Raw genomic sequence first — 25,393 nt, 5'->3', positions numbered from 1 at the left:
TAGAGGACAAACTAAAAATAACTATAAGACGACATTTTAACAATTTTGCAGGAGATTGTCATGGCAATGAAGAGAGTTGTAACCTGTTGTCATGATAACCAAAGTTTTAAATTAATGGGAAAGCATTCCGCTTCCACTTCATCTTTATTCATAATGGGTCTAACATCCACGATGGGAGAATTACACATTGCTGCCTTTAAGAAGCCAGACAGCTGGGGAGAAGCAAGGGTGGGATAACGCACTAGTTAAAAAAGAAATTTAAAACCCCACAGCCAAACTGAAACACTGATATGACAGAAAAGAAGCCAGGAATGAAAACGCATAGGGAGATGCACGATGCCTTTTTGAGGGAGATGCTCTCCTCTGCCCTTCCATGCTTAGATAACGTGATCTGTGTTATGGGACAAGCAGCAGAAACGCTGGCAGCGAGCAGGCAGGTCACTTGGGCCAACCACTCTGGCAGAAGCACCACTAACACCGAGGGAAGCAGCAATCAGAATGATTTTAACGGAGGCAAATTAATCGGACCAAGCTAGCGTCGCCGTGCCGATGCCAATTTTCCCTCTTTATCTGCAGTTGCTGTGTTTCAGCAGGCAGATTTTGGCTGGGAAGCCAAGCCCAGCCCCAAGCCCATAGCCTCTCCTCCCTGCTACCGGAGTGGGAATGCAATGACTGTCATCCTTCATACCTGCCTGTCCTCAGCCGCTCGTTTGTACACCACTGCTTACCATTTGTTTTCACTAGTTTCAGCATAATTTGAGACTTTTAAGTTTTTATTTTATCTCAGCATTCCCGTGGCTACCAGAGAGAAGAATGCAGGTCTTTTGTTGAAGAAATGGCAGAATGGTTAAGAGAAAAGCACGTGTTGGTAGCACCGGTTCATTAAGATCACAGCACATTAAAAAAAAATAAAAATCACAGTATGTCCAGTTTCTCAAGACACCCAAATTAGGGGGGAGGGAGGAAAGGACGAGAGCCCTAAGACCTCCAGATAGAGGGGGGAAAGGGGCGGTGAGTAAATCAGCAATGTTGACTAATGACTGACAAGAGGCAAGACAGGATGGAGATGAGAAAGATCTCCATCACTGTCAACCCCTAAAGGTCACAAATGGCACATCTGAAAACCAGCTGGCCTTTGCCAGTCAAGGGGGACCCAAAAGACGTGATGAGGACTCGCCGGCCGCCTTCTCCATCAGGATGCATGTGGTCCTGCAGGCTTGGTGAGTACATGTATCTTGGTGCTGCGAGTGCACAAGTGTGACAGAATAAGGCAGAGGGAGACGAGGCACGTGTTTGGGGGTGGGGGGGTTAATCAGTCACCATCCCCTCCTACATGTCTCACCTGCATTTTGGTAGAGGCACTGCAACAAACTGCATGGCATGGACAACTCCAACCGTCTTTGGAAATGGATAGGAAATAGGGAGGGTAACACACGCGGACCCTTGCGGCCTCCATCACTTGCAGCCAGTGAGCAGCACTGACCTTCCAGCGCCTGCCTGGGGACAGCAGCAGAAATGCCCTTCTGCGCTCGCCCTTCCACTAGACAAGGAGATGTCAACCACTATTTTACGATTTACCTCCCTCCACCCTGGGGTCAGGAACTGGAGGGGGAGAGACAAACTGACCAGGTCCAAATGCACATACCAAAGGTCAAGCGCCAACCTGAGGTCCCTGCATGAGAAACGCTGTTATCCTAAACTCTCCAAAGCCAAGAGCAAGAGATGAGTAACTGCAAGGAATGATCCCCCCACCTAAGATCTGAATTTGTCTCAGGTGGCCATAAAAGACCTGAGGGGCTCAACCTGCTGCTCACGCATTCTGGCAGACGCCGCAGGCGCACGCCCTAAGGCTGCACCCAGCAGTCCTGGACTCTGAATTGAATGAACAGGCTCAAAGCAAACCATGTCTTCTCTAAAGACTACACAATCATTATTGCATCTTCATTTATGAAAAATTGCTCTGTTTGCACTGGAATGATTAAGATAGTTAATTATATGACTGTTTACTGAAGTGTTTTGAGGGGAGAGGAAAACTATTCTGGCAACAGAATGCCTGGAGAGCACACACACCTTCCCCCACACCGTCAGCACACAGCAAAAAATGGTCTTTACCTCAAAAATAGTTACTAATTGGGAATACGAAGAAACTACAGGTAAACAGAAGTTCAGACGCATACACACTGATCTCTTTCTGGAGGAAATAACTCATTGTTAGCTTGTTCAAAGTAAGGCTTCTCCCCTGTCTGATTTATATAGGGTTATCATGTGCTTTGCATCTCATCGAATCACAGAACCATTTAGGTTGGGAAAGACCTTTAAGATCATCAGGTCCAACCGTTAACCCAGCACCGCCAATGCCACCACTGAACCATGTCCCCAAGCGCCACATCTACGTGTATTTTAACCCCCCCATGGACGGTGCCTGCACCCCGTCCCCGGGCAGCCTGTGCCAGCGCTTGGCCACCCTGTCGGGGAAGACATTTCTCCCAGTGCCCACCCTGAACCTCCCCTGGTGCGGCTGGAGGCCGTTCCCTCCTGTCCTGCCGCTGGTTCCTTGGGAGCAGAGACCGACCCCCCTCGCTGCAGCCTCCTGCCAGGCAGCTGTAGGGAGCCAGAAGGGCCCCCCTGAGCCCCCTTTTCTCCGGGCTGAGCCCCCCCAGCTCCCCCCGCCCCCCCAGAGCTGTGCCCCAGCCCCTTCCCCAGCCCCTGCCCGGCTCTGGACACGCTCCAGCCCCTCCGGGTCTGCCTGGGGGTGAGGGGCCCAACGCTGAGCCCAGGGCTCGAGGGGCGGCCGCACCAGGGCCCGGCACAGGGGGACGGGCACTGCCTGGCCCTGCTGGCCACGCTGCTGCTGACACCGGCCAGGGCGCTGCTGGCCGCCGTGGCCACCTGGCAATGCCTGGGAAAGCCACCAAAACCAACAACTCCCTAGAGGTGGATGCTCTTCTCTGTAATGCATTAGGTTTCTAATATGAGAGACAGTGATACCATTTCTGAGTATAAATGGATGGCAACAGATCCAGTATAAGGCAGAAGCTGCCTTTGGTTACTTACTGAAGAGAATTTCTTAACTACGAGTTATGAATGTCTTCACTTGTCATTACTCTGGGGTTTCATTCCTGTACTTCGCCCTCCAACGGTCACATCCAGTAACCACTGCCCACAACTCAAGTCTTCTGAGAGCTCATCTTTTCAGCCTGATTTAGTCTTCATTTTTCTTCTTCACAAAAAGATTCAAAATCACTTTATTTATGAACTGAAACAAACTAGACCTGCCCCTAGGGAAAGCCTGCTGGGCTGACAGCACTCCAGGATGGACCTGTTGGGGACCAGCTTCAGAGGTGGGCAAGGCCAGCACCAGGGTGGGGGTGGTGGTGGTCACAGGTTGCTGCTCTTCTCTGGAATATTTAAGTGCCGGATTTCTTTCCCCAGGTCAGTGCTAAGGCAGGACCTCGGTATGGGAAAGACATGGACCTGTTGGAGCAGGTCCAGAGGAGGCCACGGAGCTGGTCAGAGGGCTGGAGCCCCTCTGCTGTGGGGACAGGCTGGGAGAGCTGGGGCTGTGCAGCCTGGGGAGGAGAAGGCTGCGGGGAGACCTTAGAGCAGCTCCCAGTGCCTGGAGGGGCCGACAGGAAAGCTGGGGAGGGGCTTTGGGCAAGGGCAGGGAGTGGTGGGACAGGGGGGAATGGCTTGAAGCTGAGAGAGGGGAGATTTAGGTTGGACATGAGGAAGAAACCCTTCCCCGTGAGGGCGGCGAGGCGCTGGCCCAGGCTGCCCAGAGCAGCTGTGGGTGCCCCATCCCTGGCAGGGCTCAAGGCCAGGCTGGACGGGGCTGGGAGCAGCCTGGGCTGGGGGGAGGGGGCCCTGCCCCTGGCAGGGGGTGGGACTGGCTGGTCTTGAAGGTCCCTTCCAGCCCAAACCATGCTGTGATTCCACAACACGCTCTGTTGCAGACGTGAGAAATGCCCCAGTATTCTGGGCAAGCAGCAGACAGCTTTGCCCACCTAATGTCACTCTCGCGTCTCTCTTCCCACAGGAGACTGATCATCTCTGCCCAACACCTGCCTTCAGCTGGTGACACGAGGAACATCCTTAGGACCAATGCCAGCAGCAAACACAGCCAGCTTCTCTGTAAGCAGTGGGCTTACCTTCTTCACATGTTACTTTAAATCACAAGCAGATTCTCATTCCTGTCCTGTGAAGGGGGCAAAACATACTTTCAAAATTAAATCACCCCTCTATCAGCACATCCAAGAGAAAAAACTGTAGTGACAGATAACTCATTGTGCCTTGACCTGCAGGGAGGTTTCACGCAGTAGCACTATTTTCCTCCCAGCTAAACAAAGATTTATTGGATACTATAAGCTCAACAGAGAAACCACGTTTTCCAAAGACTCTGAAAACCTACAGCAGGTAAAACAACCTCCCTGGAGAACTCGGCTGTGAGCCACAGTGACCCACAGGGCTGCCTCAGCAGCCCACCACCCCAAAGAGGTGCTGAGCACAGAGCTGATGGCACTATGTGCTGGCCAGGGCAGGGAACACACGATGCTACGGCACCACCAGTTCCTCACCAGGAGCCCAACCTTGCCCCCTCCCTGAAAATATTCATTTTTTCCCAACTGGAGGATCACGGCTCCTTCCCAGCCTTATGCGGCGTGACCACAGGGGTTCAAAGGGCTTTATGTGACGAGGCTGTTGACAAACACGTTTATCCCAGAAAGACCCAGAGATGGCAGTTCCCGCACGGAAAGGAGCACTTCTCAACACCAGCAGGAACTCGGGGGTCAGAGATGGGGGAAGGACTGGTGGGGGTGAGGGGAAGGGAAGGAAAAAAGGGGCTGCAACACTAAAGAGTCTTTCAGGACTCATTTATTTGAGCAGTGCCAAGCCAGCTCACTGATGCAATATTTTCTTCCTGCACTCTGAGCCAGGGCTTTGGGATCTAATAAATCATCGCTGGCCGCAGAGACATTAAAATTCTAGCCCAGTACTGCATTAGATGAAATGAGGCCGAATGCCAGCAAGCGCAGGGAGAGGGAAAGGCAAGCACACGCACTTTAAAATAAGTATACGAATGCGTTTGCATATAAGCAACTCCTGATTTCCGTTTCAGACGAGGCTAAACCTAACACAAACAGAATAGCAAAACAGATTAACAAGCCAGAGCTCAACCGCGCCACTTTGGGAAGCTGATCCCCATTAAACTAAAACCAAGACGTTAGGTATAAAGCACAGCAGAAAAATAGACTCAGTAATTTACAGATCTGGTACGAACCGGGGAACTATTTCTGAAGCTTATAAAAGTCTTTTACGATCCCGTACCAGAACACGTTTCTGTACGTCCAGACCTCTGCACTGTGTCGCATTGACTGGGCATGATGTAAAAAATAATTGTACACCAGGAGAGGAGAAAAATTCAATATTTAATCTACAAACATGTTTCCAGAAGTCAAGCCACAAAATTTTAATTTATTACCTTCAGACTGCAAAAATATAACAAGTACCTAACCACTTATTTGCTGTGCCATACAAAAAGAAACCAAACAAAAAAACCAAGCAGGGTGGAAGAGGGGGAGGAAAGGCAGCAAATATTACGGGTTTTCAACGGATCATGAGGCAGTACTGGAGCTTATTTTCAACCATTTAATTGAAGCACCTGGGGATTTAAAAGGTATTGAATGTGTGGTGTGCAAAGTATGCACAGAGGAAAACAAGGCAGGATATCAACTTGAACTGCAAATGGCAGGAAAAAAAATGCAAAAAAAAAGCCATTTATTTTAGACTCGGGGAGATTTTAACTTACAACTGAGAAATTCCAAGCAGCCATGGGGTTTCAGTGCTAGGAGACATTTTCATCCTGTTTTATGAATAACCCCCACCTTAAATTCACACCACGACAAGGTCACGCTCCAGCTCCGCGCTGCGCATGCAGAGGCTCCCGAAATGCTCTGCAGAGAATCGCTGACCCATTTAGCAACCGCTGACGGACTTCTGCCAGCCAAGGCCGTTGCTCTTCACCTCCAGAAGGAAGGATTTTAAAACCTGATCTAATATTTCTTCCACAATTGCTACCATTGGAAGAGAGAGCCCATGGCTTCGTGAAAGGAGTGCGCTAGACTGGAAAGAAGGGGAGGGAGGTCCCCATAACCTCTCGGTAGAGGGGCTCCACAGCAGGACCACCACCCACATCGGCAGCTTTCTCAGCAGAGCAAACTGGACATCCAGAGATAGTTACAGGGAGGGAAGAATTGATTATGGGAGGTTGGAAAGCAATGAGGTCAAAATAAGTTTAAGACTTGACGGATGGCAAATCAAGAGTGACTTGGCAATGTGACCTCGAGGCATGGAGAACCCGAGTGCCACAGAGGTGACACCAAGATGGCCAAAGGGATCTTATACAGAGGTTCCTTGTTGTTCAGCAGCAAAGTAAAGGGAACATATAGGAAAACATATGGAAGTCAAGGGAACGTATATGAAAAGAAGTTTTAAATGGTGTCAAACAATACAACCATGACTAAAACAAAGAAGGTGGCTTAGAAACACACTGTAAATTAACAAAGCCACCAAAAAGGAGTTTCGTTCTACAATATACAGAGACTAGGGAATAAGAGAAGGGAAAAAATCACATTCACCAATTTTAATACTGAATATACATTTTAAAAGCCTAAATCACTAGTTGGAATTTGTCTGTGTGCTAAGTAAGCCAGAGCTTTGGTGGGGCTCAAGCTTAAAAGTAAAGCTTCTTTCTTCCCCAAGGAAGTGAAGAAGTTCAGATTATGCGCCAATACTCCACAGAAGTAACCGACACACAAGACAATTCTCTGTTCACGTTTTCTTTAAATGGAGTACTTTCCCCTTCAAAACATGTTTCCAAGGTCATCTCTTTTTTTCCTTTTTTTTTTTTCTCCTCTGCCTTACACTCATTTTCCCCAGCTCTCTTCAACCCTAATCATTTAATCTTTTTATTTTTTTTCCACTATGAGGAAAAACAAAATCAATATTGTAGCCAAGAAATGAGGCACGGCACAAACCAGTTCCACGTAGTAACTGAGCACGCAGGATTAAAAGGCGCACAATGAGGTCATTCAGGAAAACATGAGCTTTGTTTGCTTTTGAGATCTGAGACTATTCTGTTTATTTACAACACAGGGAAACTCAAAAGCATGTAAAACCTTATAGAGACAGCTACAAAACAAGGGATGAAGGATGTTCCCCAAAGTTTCTACGAAACTCCTCAGAAGGTTGACATCAGTTGGAACAATCTCCAAACCAACTGAGCCCGCAAGCATCTGTAATGAGGCGTTAGGAATTATTTTCTTCAAAGGGGCTTTACTAAGGCTCCATTTCTAACACTAAAAAGAAAGAAGCCTTTTGGCTTGAAACATAGGTGTATGCCACCCACACTTCTGTCCACAAGACCTGTTTCGCACAACAGCCTGCCTCCATCCATAGGTGAGAGCAGTGGGGCGACATCCATGCCCATCACCCAAGGGTGCTGCTGTTGGCAGGAGAACCACCCAAACACAGCCTACAGCTATTGCACGCACTCATAAATATCCCTCATCTCGCCCAAACCCCCTCTCCTTCCTTCTCCCTTGCTCCCCAAACAAGAAACCTTGCCCCTTCTTTCCTTAGGGGTTTTACACTTTTTGCAGCCTCAAGAAAGTCCATGAGTTAATTTATTAGGAAGACGGTGAATTAGCCATCGTTGATCAGCTAACCAGAGAGCACTGAAACGCCTTCCACACTGAGAAATTCAGCAAGTTGTTTGGAAGTATTCCTGTACAAAAATCATGCATTTGAACATAAAAATAACAAGAGTCTACACAACTCAGAGCTCATTCTTCTCCAAATCAAGTATGATTTTCCTGTCTGCTCTATACACACCAATTAATAAACATGAAGAAATGCCAGAGGAAAAATATTCACTTTACCCACTTCATACATTTTTAACCACCCTGAAATCAATTCAACACCCTGAACACAGTTTAAAATTCCTGTTTTACAGAACCAGTAAGGAATGGATCACCTAATTAAATCCAGAAACGGCATTTCCCAATCAATGGAAGGGGTAGACATGCATGCAGATCTTACAAGCAGAAGGAAAAGTAAGGAGGAGAGCACCCCAACCCCACCTGCTTCAGCATCAAAGCTGTTTGCCTCGTGTTCCTCAGCACTCCCCACCAGTATGCTGAGGAATGCCTAAAAGAAAGGGAAAAAAGTCAAGTTTATCCTCTTTGCACACAGCAGTTCTGAAAGAACTTGGTTTTCTTGGCCAAAGTATTAATCTGTTATCAAAGGGCCAGCCTTTCCAGAGAATAGCACAGCAACATTTTAATTTTAAGTTAATAGGAAAGGCTGAAATCAAGCCTAGAATTATCTTTGTCCCACAAAGAGTATGCAAAAGAGGATTAAAAGCTGACTGTAGAAATCCTATTGGAACATCCTTCCGCCTTCCACAAAATTGGAGGCTACTGGCTTTCAACATCCCGATAAATTAAATGAACAGTCAAGTGTAAATCAGGTCAGTCCTCACATGTGCAGTTGTGTCTGCGGCTCAACAAATGATACTGCAGATCAGGATACAACCACACGTGAGGATCCCACACCTCCTGTCCTGCCAACACCACCAACGACCAGAGGGCAGACGATGCCGGTTCCCTCTGTGAATCATTATGTCCAGACAAATGTTGTGGTTCCACCTTGGGGGAAAAAAAACCCCCAACAACAAAACTTGGGAGCGTAGCACACAGCCCGGCTCAGGGATGAGTCTTGCCTTCTGGAGCATGCAGGGATCCCAAATCACAGGTAGGAGAGCTCGACGTGCTGGAGGAAGCTCTCAAGCTTTCCATGTCCAAAGAGGATGGATCAGGGCTTGCTCTCGAGCAGTAGCAGAGGTGTGGAGGGTCCCTGAGGAAAGCCCACCCAGAGCACAGAGCGGCGGCTGCGGAGCTGACTGCACTTCTGTCCTCCGCCTCTCCACAAAGTCTCAGACAGAACGAAGACCCTGATGGCTGTACAATCTTCGCTTCACACTGGTGCAGCCTGCCAGTATGGTTCACAAACGTAAGAGCATCAGCTCGCACAAATCCTTAACCCTTTCGGGAATCCCTCCGGAAGATCTCCAAGATCCCAGACACACAAGAAGAATATAGAACCGGTGCCTTCCCACCAACATAAAAAAACAGTAATCGATATGCTGACACGCGTATTTGCTTACCAGCCACACCTATTCTCTATCACAAAATCTTCTAACTACAACCACATGCATGCATTATACCGTAAATTAATACTACATTACTGTCATCTATCTTTCTCAGCGCTCTCAAAAGTCCCACAGAGAAATTGCCACTTGAAGAAGCAGGAAAATCAATTAAATTGGAAAGCAAATGAACCCAGACCTTGCAGACAGCATAAAAAGGGTTGACAAGTGACTCAGGGAGACACCACGCATTTCTACATGCAAACGATAAAGCTCTCAGCCAGAACTTCTCCTTAAATCATCAGAAAGACTATTTTTTCCTTTTAAATGAAGGCGACACATTTGTTACTTGAGGAAGAACACGCTGGGTCTTGCAGCAACGTCAAAGATTAATTGCAAATGCGATTCAAACTCTTCCTTGCTTTAGACTGCTCCTCTGCTTCCCCAAAATACTTTGGTGAATCTTGTGCAGGATAAAACTCGCCGAGTAGCTGCCCTTGAATATTTATTTCACATTGGTGTGCTGCAGAAGTTCCCTAAAAGTGCCTCTGAGCTGCCCAGGTTCATCTGCTTTGGAAATGCAGCTCAACAAGAAGCCAGTCGCGCAAAGACCTTTTATTAAAAGGCGTCAGGTTCCTCCTGGTGAAACGAGTCCAGCTCTCCCGGACCCGCGCAGGTGTTTGCCAGCTGGGCCAGGCTGACAGGCCGCAAGAGAGAAGGAAAAATAGCTGGAATGGAGTGGAAGACTCCAGGAAAACAAGCCCTACAAGAAAGAGAAGGGCCAGAAGAGCAGCAGAGGAGCTTGCCTGATAGTCTTTCCTGAAAAGCCAGGGAAGGGGGTGCTGGAGCGTGCCACCTACCAGCCCTCTCCAAGACAGAAAACATGCAGAGAAGCAGCAGAAGATCCACGGCAGAAACCTGAATGCGTGATGGATACTAATCATTAGCAAACGAGAAAAAGGAACTGAGTAAATGAGACAAGGTCCATTAGCAAAAGAGAGAAGGAAATTCCTGCTGCAAAGACATGGGAAGACTGGGAGCTCCACCTGACAAACCAGGAAAAGCCCTGGGAGAAGGAACACAGGTAATCCATCACATTCAGATGCTGCCATTGGGATTCCCAAGCCTTCTGTGCAACGGAGGCAGAAGAGCAGCGAGTTCCCAACACGTATCTGGATTTAAGGACACTAGGCACGGCCTCCTATAATCACAGACCACCCCAGATGGGATGACATGGACCCTAAGCCATTTCTGGGGAAATCCCTTGGGAATTGCAGGCTGGGAGATGAGGACCCTGCAGTCGCACCCACTGAGCAGCACGCCTGGAGAAGCGAGCGCCTTACACACCTTTAGTGGTGGGGCTGCTCGTGGTTAATTGGCTCTCAAGAGAACAAGCACATTAGACACCAGAACTCTGAAACGCACGTTTTTATTTACCAGAACCAGAGGATCGGACCATTTGAATGCTGCCACCCGACAAAAGCTTCTTGAAGACAACAACTCACCTTTGTACTTGGTGATCTACTAGTTTCTGAAAGAAACAAAGACTCTGTTGTATTCTCTACACCCTTTACGAGTCCCCTTCTTGAGGGCTCCTTGCCATTGCTTTCTGACACACTTTTCTCAGCCACCACAAAGCTGCACACCCCCAACTCTTTCCTGACCAAGACCAAAGAGGTGGGAAGATCAGTGACCTACATGGCTTTGGACCAAGCGTCCTCACTAGTTCAAACGACCTTAATCTGATGGACTTGAGGACAGACTGCAGTGATGGGATAGGCTGCAGGGATTAGGTGAGAGCTGAAAACCTCATGTTTGAGAAATGACCGGCCCAACTGGCCTTCAGCATGCAAGGTGTCCACATTTTACATGTGGCAGGAGTATCAGTCTAGAAGGAGTTACCATCCTTCCCTGCCCTGCACCTCTGAAGATACGTTTGCCTCTTCCTTCCCACCCAAGAACCAGGTACATAACCTGGTCGATACAGAATCTCTTTAAAACGGATTTTACCGTTTTAGAAGACCTGCAGTAAGTAATTCGGACATGAACCCCATGGATGGGACTCGAACGTAGACCACTTTGTGTAGATGTCTACACACGTGTAGCTGTCCGAGTTAGCCATCAACACACCTTTCGGTACCGGGGAGAAAGGAGCACTTGGAGGACACAATCCAGTGGCTCACACAGTAAAACAGAGCACATGGGAGATGCTCTTTTCTTGCATTCACGCAGTTCAGGGGACTGCTCACATCCACACTGCAGGTACATACAATTGGGCAAAACAATTCTGAATCTGCCAGGAGAGACCCCAAGCAGGGTCAAAGGGTGGGCGCAGCAGACTCAAAAGCGCTGGCACTTCCACAGCAAGGATTTAAGACTAGTACAAGGAGTCTGAAACAGAAGCATGAGCTATGGTCAGAGAGCAGGTGGAAGGTTGGATGTGGGAAAAGGTGGAGGGGGACAATCGTCTGGAAGAGTAGCATCAGTAATCTGTGGTCAAAAAAGGACCAGAAGATAATATACCTGTATTATTTAGTGATTTTTCTGAACAGATAAAGAGTGACAAAGTAGAAAACCAGAGCATGTCCTGTTCCTTTTAAAATTTCAGATAAACTTCTGAATAAAAACATTTTTCCTTTACCTTCAATAATTCTGAGGGCGGAACAGAAATATTGCTTCATGGCACATAGAGCTTGAACAGAGCTATTTGTTGAAAGCAAATCAAGGGCTTCCATCAGCAAAAACTGGAGCTGGAGAACGTCTCTTCTAAGCGTGGAAGCTCCTGAGCAGGTTGCAGCTGCAGCAGGACTTGGGAAGCATCGTGTGCTAGAGCAGCGTGACACAAACTCCTTGGAGATTTACTAACCAGCATCACATCTTTGGGCTCTTGGATTTTATTATCATTTATTATTTAGTAATAACTACGATGAACACACAGTCAAGTCTACTGAAGGTTCATGAATCACAGCATCTTATCAGCATATTAATCAGCTTCTGGTAGGGAAAATGGTAATAGCGTGAGCTATAACAAACACTTTTATAGTTTCACGCTTGAAGTCAAACAAGCTACAGGAGAGACTGATTCTTCACCCTTGATTCCACATCAATGAGCTAATCTATTTGCTGCAGGACTGGTGCCTTTGCAAAAGTGGATGCAAGAAAATGGGAAGGATAATGTGCCAAAGCAAAACCAGGTGGCTCAGCAGTTCACATTTGGGCAGGTAAAGTGAATTCTACAAATAATAAATAAGCAAACGAGAGTCCTTAAATACCTTTTAAAGTTAACCTCAATTAAAACAAGAGCTTACATGAAGATCAGCGTTAATTACAGTCTGTTTTAATTAAATAATAAACGACAGTCAGACACCGTTTGCTGCTGATGTTCTAAAATACATCAAATTAGCGGAGTGGAAGCAGTCACCAGCCGAGCACAAGGAGCCAGGACTTGCTGGAGCACAAACCCGGCGCTGGACAGATGTAGCTCCATCTGCAGCGAGAATATTCTCTCCACGTCACCTTAGCTCAGCTCAACAACCAGCTCATTCAACAGCAAGGAAGCACTGCTAGTAGAAAGCACACAAGGCTTATTCTACCCTTTCAGTTTAGGAAGGAAAAGGGGAAGGAGGTGGCAATTCAACCCTGAAAATGAGACATACTAACTACGTGAGAATCACCTTTGCTTAATAAATGTATCAGTTCAAATATGGGAAATGTTTGGCTAAACATCCACCTAAAACCCCTATTTAAATACTTCCTTTTTTTTTTTTTTAAACTTAATTCTAATTTCCTCTAAAAATTCATCCAATTCGGACCACACTTTAAAAATCATTTAGGAAATAACTGTCCTTCACACTTCCTTTAAGGAAGATCAAAATGAAAAAATTAAGAATCTGAATAAATGTATGGTCCCTCCAGTACTTGAGTATGTGCCTCCTCATTCTCTGTAACACACGAGCAGCCAATTTGGTACAAAAATCTTTATTTATCTTGAAATGGACCTCTTTCCCTAGCCCACCAGGTATGGAAAAATACAAAGAAGTAAAAATGAGAAGAAAATCAGATTAAAACCAAATTTATTTCAACCAAAATCAAACTATTCTATATAAAGCATTTACATTTAGCACTAAAAAAGCCACAAGAGCATAGAATTCAACCTGCCAGTATCCTGATTACCATCTTTGTTTTCTTTCCACATGTATCCCACCTGAGTTTTATTGCACAAGGTTAGAAATTAACGGTTAATGCATGGTCTTTGAAGAAAAAAAATATAAATAATACACTTGCTGTACTAGATTTGGGGTAAAAACCCCTGAATTCCAAGGCAAACCAAGAACTGAGAAAGGGCCAACAGCCTTCACCTCAACTTTATTACACTTCAGGAGGTTTTATTTCTCTTTCTTACCCAATATAAAGCTTGGCATGAAATCTTCTTCCATGTCCACCACTACTGCAAAAAGATGATACTAAAATATATATCTTATACTGTATAAATTCTATATTGTATCACAAATTAGGCCTCCAATCCAAATTTTGGGACAGATGTCGTACGCTCAGTCTCCTGCGGTGACCATGGGGACGGCGCACTGACATGCCATTTCAAACGAGGGGCTCCAAGCAAACTCTTCCAATTCAGCTGCCAGTCAGGGCTGAGACACTCATTAAGCCCCAAAGATGTAACGAGCTCCCAGGCCCACAGAAGGGGTTCACACACACGACGGCAGTCAACATCCCCTCCACATCGACTGTGTCACATGCTTCAGCGATTATTTTCAAAGCAATTTGAGAAGGATCTACAAACTCCTTAAGTTAATGCTTCTCCTGCAAAGAGTCTATTTTGTTTGCCTCTGGGAGTTTAAATATCCTCCAGAATAGCTTGTGGCTACATTAGAAACTGATATGTAGCTAAATGACGCACGTTAAAGCGATGTAAACGAAGTCTGAGCATGGAAAGGAAGAATTAAGACAGCCAGAGCTTGGCACTTAACGCAGGGGGCACAGCAGCCACCTTCTCATAACTGCCGAGCCCACCTTCAGGAGCTGCATGCCTCTTCTACACAAAGGATAAAATTTAAATTATTCCCCCTTCTTTCGCAAGATAACTTTAGGTCTTTCATAAAATACTCCAACAAATTCATATTTAAAAGGTTTTGTAATACATTTTGCCTAGTAAAGAAAATAGCTCTTTGTTTAAACACTTTGTAAGCTATTACCTGTTGCAGCACAATCAAACTACTGGACTGCAATAAGACTTTACCGTTGGTCAGATTCTACTGTCCTGCTGTTTGTGTTTCCTCCAGAAGCCACGCCACGCCACGCCACGCCACGCCACGCCACGCCACGCCACGCCACGCCACACCTCCTCCACCCAACCCACACTCCTCAGGGCTATTTAACTACTTAGCGGGAACGAGCTACAGCTGCTCATCATCCATGTCAATCAACCCACTGCCTTCGAGGCAAGGCCACGGCTGCAGATTACCAATGCTAATCAACCCACTGCCTTCATTCCTCTACAATTACCTACTTTGGGCCTTCCTTGTAAGAATTCAGCCCCCTGACCCCTCACCTTACACCTGCGCAAGGGACAAACCAAACATCAACACGATTCAATTCCCACTTCTGTCCTACGCTCAAGCAGTCACTTGGCTCTTCTCTTCCCTGTTTCTCCACTGACAGAACTAAGGACCCCAGTCTGAGCTGCCTCCAGTTTTCTTCTCCAAGGTCATCCTGCACAGCTGCCACTGATGTCTTTTCCTTTACCACAAACTCTGGAAGACAAATGTCTGAAGTCCAATGCTTTGGGGTGAAACCAGTCTCATGGGGGCCACCTCCATCCCTACCACAGCTGGCACAAGCTAGCCAAGGCAGGCAATAGCCTCATATATTTAAGCGCACAGTATAATCTTCATGGTGATCAACCAGCAGGTTGTTTTAGAAGGTATCATCCTATTGTTGCTACCATTTGGCTTATTCAGAATGCAGTCTTGTAGAATTCATTCATCTAAACCAGAAATCACCCTCAAAAGTTCTCCTTCCAGAAAGGTCAAGGCACAAACTACCCAATCTGCACTTCACCATTTAAATAAAATTGTCATATCAAGTGCCAGAAAGCAGCTTCTAAAACACACAGGACTGTATGAAATCAAATATAGAAAATCCACATTGCATGGATTTTAAGGTGAAGCTTTGAGCACATGCCAAAAAAAAAAAAAAAAGTTAAGTGGGAGAGAAGTAGACTCTTGTCCAAACCATCCTTGTGCTAGAAAGCACAAAATTGCTGTTATTTCTAGTGTAGGAAAATAACTGCACTTATGAGCTCATTCTATCACCCAAGCGCTGCTGGAGTCTGCAGTCCTCTTACAATGGTGATATTTTTGAAGAGACTATTATTCACAGATATTTTTTTCCAAGCCTCTAGTGCTTTGACTGTGAGACCACAGTTCCCCCGAGCTACAGTATCTCCAACAAAGCAGCATGCATAAATTTGATGGGGAAGAAGAAAGGGTGCATAAAAATGGGGCAAAATGCCTTTGAGGAACTCTCCGCTCCGCAGAGTATCGGACAGGTCTCCTCGCAGCAACACAGCCGGCCCTGCTGATCTACCAGCTGCAACAGCCACCAAAGTCAATGATGATATTTTGTAAATAAAGGAGCTGAGAGCATTGGATGTTCGTTTCCGTTCACTGTTGACCATGCTCCTCCACAGAAGCACACTCCCAAGCAATTCCACACATTAGGTAACAGCCAACACAAACAACTGGCAATGCAAATATAAAGAAGGAAGTCTTAACACAATATGACAATTATATGCAACAAAATGTTAGAAGAAGGAGTCTTCGCAAGCTGGTTTTGTAAGGTGCTTACAAGATCAGAACAACACATGGTGAACCTAATCCCTGGGAAAAACCAGATACACCTAAGCTGAGAAAAGCGCTGTTTCTCCCTGTGCTAAATTATTTTCGTATCATTACACTTTAGTTCCCCAGTAGTTATATAATTATGGTAAACTTCCTTTCAACACCTTTTTCGAGTATTGAAGATGACATTTTTCAACGACTCAGTTCTAAAGGTGGACTTCAGACATGGGACTTGCTGATCAACCTAAGATTAACTCAACCAAAGCACAACTTGAAAACAAAATCAAATAAGTCAATAATGTAGTTTAAATCGCCACCTGTAACAACAACTGCACGTTCTCCGAATAACAGGCTCTCGCCTGTGGGATCCTCATTTCTACAGCAGGGCTATTCCAGCACGTGCAGCTCCGGAGGCAAGCCCTCCAGCTCCCAGCTGACCCTCCCAGCACCTCCTTGCCTGTTTTGTTTGTCTAAAGAAACCCTCTTTTGATCCTTTTCTTTAGGATTTCCAAGGCATCCTCTTCTCAGGAATTCAGATCCTTTTCTTCTCACGAACCTTACTGTGCTGGCTTTGCTGAAGAGGTTTCTCTTGCCAGTCACGTTCCCATCTGGCTGCCTGATGGGAACTCTTTCTCCCTTCGTTAAGGGATTGAACGGTCGTTAACGATCACCTGCTCTCACCACCCCATACAGACACTCACGGAAGAGCCACGGAACGCCAGTCCTACCTGTATACGCCATGTTCTTCGGGTTTCCGTAGGGAGCCCCAGGTTGGACGGGGCTGTAAACAGGGTTCATGTTGGAAGACCGGGAACTCTGAGGACAAAAGAAAAGCAGAGTTGAGACGACTCCTTACGTTAGCTCCGGAGCCGTCTTCCGCGCAGAGCCTTCTGCTGCCTGGTAGCGTTACCGTGTTAGAATTCCAGACACAAAGAGCTGCGAGGGAAAGGATTTACAACTAGACGTTACAACCAGATAGCATATTTAATAATTCAAGTTTTGGATCTCTCGGTTAATTCCCCTAACTTCTTCAGCGCTGCATATTCTGCCTACAAATGTACCTGGAGCAGATTAATCTCACACATCCCCGCCTTTGGGGGAGCTCGGGACTCGTGACCCCACTTCCAGCTTGCGACGAACAAAGAGAAGCCACAAATTCAGGCAAGGAATTCTCCCCCTTGGAGGAGCTAATAGTTCTTGGGTGACAAAAACAACCACAATGAAGACCTGACCTTTCAGAAATTAGCAGATAAAAGACCATTTGCTGCTGGCGAGATGGAGAGCAGCAAATATTTGTGAGCGTTCGGCGTGGGCAGACTGCGATAAGCTCCAGCCTGAGGTCTGGGTCCCGCGCGAGGGTGCACAGGGCACCCGGTGCCACCCACTGCATCCCACCGGTGTCCCGGGCTGGGAGACGCAGTCACGGACCTAACGCGAGCAACGGGATTGTAACCGCCCTTCTGCTCCTCTCCCCAGTAAAGATGATGAAGCAGTGCCGGGTGAGCTTCGTGTGAGTTTTATTTAGAGGAAAGCAAGTAACTTGGGAATTTGTGTCTACTAACTGTCAGTTAAGCAACTGGCTCAGTTAATTACCTTAATGAAGCACTTCTCAATTCTGATTAATGGGAAAATCAGTCATTAAGTTTTATCAGGCAACGCATTTGTCTCCACAGCTATCTAGTGACAATTTCACACAAGAACCTCAACGTTAAGATTTTAAAAATACGTTTTTTAAAACGTATTATTTTACAGTTCATAAATAAATCCGTTCTTCTCAAACAAGTCTCTGATGATGGATGCACAATTTGCTAGATCATTAACTCCTTCCTCTTTACCTCAGGATAGTAAACAAGTCAAATGTTAAATGTTAGCACCAATTGACTTGACAACAATTACTGCTTAATTAATTAGCCGTCCCTCCACCCCCAAGTTAGCACAGAAGGGGCGATTCTCAAAGCAAAGGAGATCGGGTTATAAAGCGAGCCAGAGAGAAGGCTCCACAGAGGCACACGTCTGCCCCAGCTGCTTCGCTGACACATGATGGAGCTCTCAAGAAGATTAACAGGAAAATCAATGCAAAACTTTACACCCATGAGATACTACGGCTGGGGATTTACGTTCCAGCATAAGGGGTTTATGGCCGTTTGCTTCTCGTGACCCCAGGCGGTGCCGCGGGTCTCGATGCGCCCGCCGCCGGCAAGCAGCTCTTTGCCTTCTGGCTTGAGCTCTCATTTCCAGATGTTTCCAACATCACCCAGGCCCGAGGCAGCGAACCCCAGCTTCTGTAAGCGTCCGCCCCAAAGCCTGGCTGGTGGGCTGCCGTGGGGATCTCGTTCCACGCGGGAGGCTGTCTCAGTGTAGGATGTGGTGGATACAGGACGCACTCGTACATATACCTCAAACCGCACAAACACACACATTGTGTGGCCGCATATGCTATACGATACCTACCTACCACGGCTTTAAACTTCTTCATGTGAATGACATTCATGGAAATTATTTCCTTTCCTCTACTGAAAAAAATAATGTTGATTTAAGCCCACCCGGCACATGTCCAGCACACTGTGGGAAAGCCACCTTGAGAGGGGGAATTAAGAGAAAATTGGGTCCTAACAGAAGCGCAGTATTACAGAAAGGGTTTTAGGGTGAAATACAGCGATTGCCTTCAGGGCGGTTGGCATGCACGGAACCGACATCAGCACAGCTCCCTAAGCAACACCTCTGGCCAGCTCAGCGCCTGCCCAGAGCAGTGACGGAGGGTGCAGCGGAGCGGAGACCCCACGGCCAGGCTCTGTCCTGCTCCCTGCGGGACCGGGAACCTGATGGCACCACACAGCTGATCAGTTGCCAGGTTGTCGCACGAAGAATCCATGAGACGTCCATGGCTGAGCCAACCGTTGTGGCGAAATGACTTCCCTCAGATGAAATAACCTCGTTGTAATACTAACGCACACCTCCATCTCACCTGCCTCCAGGGTACTGCTACACCTCACTGGGCACACGATACCAGTGAGTAACAACAACAGGTATGATCAGTCACTCAAGCTCCACCAAAATGTGATGGAAATGGACCGGTCCTGGACTAAAATAAGTCCAGAGGGAGGGAACTGTTGTCTAAACTTCTGGATTACCTGACTGGTTCAGCGTTCACAAAGCCAGGTCAGTCTGACTCACTCTCTGGTTGCTGTGAATAGGGGCTTCGAACCGAGGGGGTCAGCCTTGGGGAGGGGGGACACACAGAACAGAGCCAAAAGACCACCATCATCTAAGTGACACAGAAAGAAATGAGGAAAGTTCTGGCTATGAGAGGAAACAGGATCGTAAGGTGTCGCAATCCACTGACATCAACAGCAAATTAGTTGAAAATAAGATAAAGATAAGAGCGGTAGTGGGAGATCACGACCTCCAGCTCAAACAGCCCCCCCCTGAAAGGGGGCAAACCCCCTTGGGGAGCACGCGGAGTCAGCAGAGAACGTCAGCAGAGCTACAGCTACCTGAGGGTGCGCGTGGTTTGCATTAGAAGAGAGAAACTTGTAAGCAACCCTGTGTATGATGAATGACTACGCCATGTACTGTGAAGTATAAAAGGTGGACAGATGAGGGGAGAAGCTAGGGAAGACTCCATCACAACTTCTCGGATCAGCCGACAGGCTGAACCTGTCCTGCCCCCCACAGGGACACCCGTTGGGTAAGAACTTTGTCTTATGCACGCTAAATAACTAACTCACACTGGCCGTTACCAGTGAGCATAGTCTGGCTGTATATAGCTTGGTTGTATATCACTTCAAGCTTGTTTTTGCAGACAGCCTTTACCACCAGCAATAACGAATCTTGATTTGTCACAATCTTATATTAAAAAAGAGTCTTCTTCCATAAACTGCTAGCGTGAATCCTTTGCGGATGCTAGCAGTCACCGGCAGCGAGTAACATATTTGAGTAAAGTGAGCAGAGCTGCCGAGGGTCCCCCTGATGCTGTTGGGGTGTTTCCCTGAACAAGTCACTCGAATCACCTCCGATCCAGCCGGACTGCTCGGTGGAGGGTCCCTGGAATGGGATGCTGATAGACCGGTCGGGCACAAGGGTCTGGGCTTTCCTGGGATGCTGACAGACAGATCAAACACCCGGGGGTATCTCCCCCCTAGCCCTTTCACGTGACACACACATAATTTCTCCAAAGAAATTATCGTAGACAAAGCACCCAAGTGAAACGCCTCTCCCTGTCCAAAGCACGCAGGGCATGTTTCACCTTATTTTTTCAGAAAGTTGGAAGCACCTGAAAGGAGATGGTGTGACAGTAACCAGGCGGGGGAATGTGCTGCCCAGAAGTGCCAGCCCAACACAATGCACGAGGAGCATCTACTGCTGCTCTCAACACAAGTCTAGCAGCTAAAACCTCCTCCTTTTCACCCAAACACCTCCGCCAACCACTTTTTCGTTGTTTTTTAATTCGGCTCCATCATCACCCTCCCATGCAGGTTCCACTTCAATAGTGGGAATAAGGCAAGAAGGCGTTTCGAACTTCTAATGGTTTGTAAAATATTCTGACAAGGAACAGCACCATAAAAATCCAAAGATATCTCTGCGTTAACAAATACTTCGGAGCAATCAGACACCACCAGGCAATCAAAGTGTTTTGTGCTGAGGCTCCTATGGCTACACCCTCTGCACTTTGAGGGTTTCCTTTGAACTCGATTTAGACTGATTTTTAGTCTGGTCCCCAAGTGGCGCATGGTTTGAACTTGTCTAAAGGACATCACAGTATGTCCTTCGCTGCTGTGTCCATCACCAGTATGGACTCCTATGTCCCATGACAGGTTGGAGGATGTGTGATGGGAATGAAGCTTCTGATAGACTCTGGTCCACGTACACCAAAACCACTTGGGACACGGAAACAACACAATCGCAGGGACTCACCTTCAAAGTGCAGTACCGTGCTGAATTATAACACCAGTAATACACACAGCCTGAGGGTTACTACTGATACCAAAGACTCAAACAATTCAGTTAGAAAGAACAAAGAACAAGCGCCACTTCTTCGGCTGATGTCACAGGGGCAAGAAAAAACAGAAGGGTGAAAAAACATCGTGTGAAAAAAGCCTTCAAGTGAGGAAGTTCTGGCCCTTAAGAGGAGACAAGGTGATAAAAGTGTTGGAATCCACTGATATCGACAGAACATTAGTTGAAAGCAGGACGAAAGTAATTGTGGCTGTGGGAGATCATGACCTCCAACTCAAATAGCCCCCCCAAACCTTGAGGAGCATGCGGAGTCAGTAAAAAGCTTCAGCAGTGCTACCTGAGGATGCGTGCTAATCTGCATTAGAAGCGAGAAACTTGTAACCCATGGCGTGTGTGAATGACAATGAATATGCAATGTACTATGAATATGCAAACATTTTATGGTATATCATGTATACCCTTGAGCAGCTCGGTGTGCATGTTAGGGAGGAAAAATCCTCCACCCAACCAGCGCTGCAATAAACCGCTGTCAGCTTTCTGAACTATTGTTTGGTTTGGAGAGCTTTCTTGGTTATAATTTTTGGTGACGCTACTAGTACCTGATGTTGTAAGTAACTGATGCCACATATAAGACTTGAAAGAAAAAGGAGGAGAGAGATGTCACTGAGTTGCAGAGACTTCCTGGCCATAATTAACTGTTAAATCACTAATAGGACTCGTCAAGTCCAGACAAGAAATGTTCAGTCGAACAGGGAATGTGACAGACATCTATACAAAAACATATATATATATATATATATCATGAATGACCTGGAGAAGGCGAAGAGGCAGCAATCACACAGCTTTCGCATAACCAGAGCAAGTGGGGGCATCAGAAGAACTAATTCTGTTGTAGCTTCGAAATAAGCACAGGAGGTGGCTGGTTGCTTTGCTTGCCTCAGCGCGGCCCTCGTTGCCAGGACGGTGGGATTTGGAAAGCCTCCCAAGGGACAGGGCGACTCCTCCTCTCCCCCAGACAGGCTTTTAGGCAGCAAGGACCTTTGACCATCCAGCTATTCTTGTGTTCCCAGAAGAAAAGCCCATTTTAGGTGCGTGGCCACCCAGCTCTCAACACTCTCTCAATAAACGCGCCCGCGGTGCCGAGAGATGCCCTTCGGACGGGGGGCACCGGGCGATCCCTGCAGCAGTACCGAGCGGCTGCAAACAGCCACATCCCATTCCTCAGTCAAGCATGGGCACGGGGCTCGTCGCGTTGACACTTCAGAGGGTCTGGAAGCTGAGGATGTTCTGCCACAGAGCAAGGAAGCAATGGGTCCATCTTTCCTCCAGCCCTGTGTTCCCCCTCCCCCACGCACAGAGCCGGTGGCCCACCCAGCTGAGCCTTCCTGCCCAAGAAACGACGTTTCTGAGGGTCCCTCTCCCCTCCGGCTTCCAGCTGAAGCTCCTCCACCCAGAAGCAGCGAGGGGCAGCGGACCTGCTCCAGCCACGGCTGCGTTATCAAGTGCCTCGTTCAACGCAGTCATCATTTCATTTACGCTTTTCTGGGTGTAAAGAGTACAAACACATCGAAATGTGGTGAAAATTACTGCATATGCCTGACTTGCATTAGGTGGTGTACCAAACGGTAAAAAGAAACACTCTTCTTGAGGAGGATGAAAGGAAATGCTTTTTAGCAGAGATAAAAAGATTTTAATCACGATAGGGATTTGAGTGTACTGTGAGGAAGAGGCTTGTTCTTCCTCCCTGCTTGGTATGCGGGGTGCTATTTGCAGCCAGCATGAAAGAGTCCATGTGAACGGCATTTCAGATGGATGATTTTCTTTCTTTTCAGCATCTAGTACTAAAGCACATTCAGATGAGCTTCCAATACATTCTACAAGACAATACCACTCAAAACTACATTCTAAATTCATTACAGGCACCGCATTGTGGCATTCGAAAAGCTACACTGAAATGGGAATAAAAAAGGATTAGCAAAATTAAACCTCCTTTGCCATAATAACTTGCAGCACTTGCTTGTGGCCATGAATACATGACAAAAAGACTAATAGAAACGAATTATAAACAGACAAACACAAGCATTGCTCTGCTGCACGGAGCTTCCACGGCTTCCTAATCCCCGCAACAGTGATGCTCAGTTGCTTAGAAGCTGCTGAGACTCCAGCAAGGAGCCAAAGGAGTAACTCCAGCAGGAATGCCATGGGAATAAGCTGCTAGCAAACAGTCTCGGGATACTTTCTGGCTGTAACCTGGTTACATTTTCATCTATTTTATCCTTCCTGTGAAAGTGCACGACATGGTTCTATCACACTAGGAAATTACTTCAGATGAAGGGTAAATAGAAATACAAGAGAGGTCAGTCATCAAACGGCCACCAGGCCATCAGCAGGCCAATGTGCTGGTCACATCAAGTTCGCGCTGGGGATTTCCAAGCAGCAGGAGAAGGGAAATGAAAATGAAAGTGAATGCCGGGTTGAACTCGCTGTGCTGAGAGCTGGGCTTCGTGCTTCGCATCGCACTCTCCCACTGCTGCCAAGGGACAGGACTCTGTCCCCCGTCGCTGGTGACACCCTGGGACATCACCTACTTCATCCTCCTCCTACAGGAGCACTCAAAGCACCCAATAATCAGCACAGGGATCACCACCACCTTCGAACTACTACAGATGCAAGACAATGGGAACACCTGGAGGGGACTGGGCAGGCCGGGCCGAGGGGCCGAGGCCAGTTGTATGAGGCCCAACAGGGCTGAGTGCCGGGCCCTGCCCGTGGGTCACACCAGCCCCCCACAGCGCTGCGGGCTGGGGGCAGGGGGCTGGGAACTGCCCGGCGGGGAAGGGCCTGGGGGGGCTGGTCGGCAGCCGGCTGGGCATGAGCCCCCAGTGTGCCCAGGTGGCCACGGCGGCCAGCAGCGCCCTGGCCGGTGTCAGCAGCAGCGTGGCCAGCAGGGCCAGGCAGTGCCCGTCCCCCTGTGCTGGGCCCTGGTGCGGCCGCCCCTCGAGCCCTGGGCTCAGCGTTGGGCCCCTCACCCCCAGGCAGACCCGGAGGGGCTGGAGCGTGTCCAGAGCCGGGCAGGGGCTGGGGAAGGGGCTGGGGCACAGCTCTGGGGGGGCGGGGGGAGCTGGGGGGGCTCAGCCCGGAGAAAAGGGGGCTCAGGGGGGCCCTTCTGGCTCCCTACAGCTGCCTGGCAGGAGGCTGCAGCGAGGGGGGTCGGTCTCTGCTCCCAAGGAACCAGCGGCAGGACAGGAGGGAACGGCCTCCAGCCGCACCAGGGGAGGTTCAGGGTGGGCACTGGGAGAAATGTCTTCCCCGACAGGGTGGCCAAGCGCTGGCACAGGCTGCCCGGGGACGGGGTGCAGGCACCGTCCATGGGGGGGCTAAAATACACGCAGACAGGCTGTGTGGGGACACGGTTCAGTGGTGGCCTTGGTGATGCTGGGTTAACGGTTGGACCTGATGATCTTAAAGGCCTTTTCCAGCCGAAATGGTTCTGTGATGCAATGATCTTACCCTGTTGTTTTCTCTGCCGTTTACTCGTGCCTTTGAAAACGCTGTGACCAGCTTTGCTGCTTCCCAAAGACATTCACGCCTTCAGTTGTCAAATACTGTGGGCAGTGCTAATTTTTAACACGTAAACAAACTTTAACGCAAGTATTTCTATGCACATGTTGGTGGATCTGGCATCTTATATGCCTCTCCTACTCTGATATACAGAAATACAGGTATTTCCCACTTCTATTGTACAGAGGCAGAGGAAGAGGAAGATGACACTGAAGGAGATTGAAAAAATCCTAAAAGAAAAGAATAAACCTGGCATGGAAGAGTCAGGAATGTTATGAAGTTATTATCTTCTCAGGCTAAGTGAATAAAATCTTTATAAACAGAGTATTACTGAGAAATAAATATATTTTAAGGGTTCTTAAAACAATGACACTGAGAGGTGCATCTTTCAGGTTCTCAAGAAATTAATTAGCAGATCTAAGCTCTAAGTCAAATTGTAAAGAGAAGAGTAAATAATGCAAACATGATCTTCCCTGGATGACAGACACTTCTCCATCTTGTTTCATGCCAGCCCTTGTGTCCAGGTAATTCACCCTTAACTTCCCATTGCCTAGGTTTTGATTTGCCTTCATCTTTTGTGAAACTAGGATGTAAGTGCTTCCGAGAGACCTGTTCCTTACACTTATCTTTGGAAAGAGAGCAGTGTTTTCTCCTCTGAGAAAAAATATATGTACCAAAAATTATTTATTTCACAAAAGACGGCACAGAACCAAGCATGAGAGTGTGAATAAAGAAAAAAGGCAAACCCAAAAGATACGTCTCTTCCTTGATCTGCACATCACCTCTTTAATTTTATACAAATTGCATGCTAATG

General features: G+C 47.5%; 1 protein-coding gene across 18 annotated transcripts in view; it reads right to left on the bottom strand.

Annotated features, from left to right (window-relative positions):
- Positions 1–25,393, bottom strand: part of FAM168A (family with sequence similarity 168 member A) — a 223,302-nt gene that overhangs the window by 92,570 nt on the left and 105,339 nt on the right. For all 18 annotated transcript variants that reach the window (XR_008820123.1, XR_008820124.1, XR_008820118.1 and 15 more), the window contains one exon: positions 16,791–16,878. Coding sequence is in view for 5 of the 18 variants with exons in the window: in XM_056328031.1 (XP_056184006.1) it covers positions 16,791–16,860 (70 nt within the window). In the remaining 13 variants the exon portion in view is untranslated. The remainder of the gene's footprint in view (positions 1–16,790; positions 16,879–25,393) is intronic.

The sequence above is a fragment of the Falco biarmicus genome, chromosome 2, assembly GCF_023638135.1.
Source record: "Falco biarmicus isolate bFalBia1 chromosome 2, bFalBia1.pri, whole genome shotgun sequence".
Taxonomy (NCBI): domain Eukaryota; kingdom Metazoa; phylum Chordata; class Aves; order Falconiformes; family Falconidae; genus Falco; species Falco biarmicus.
This window is presented reverse-complemented; position numbering and strand designations above follow the sequence as displayed.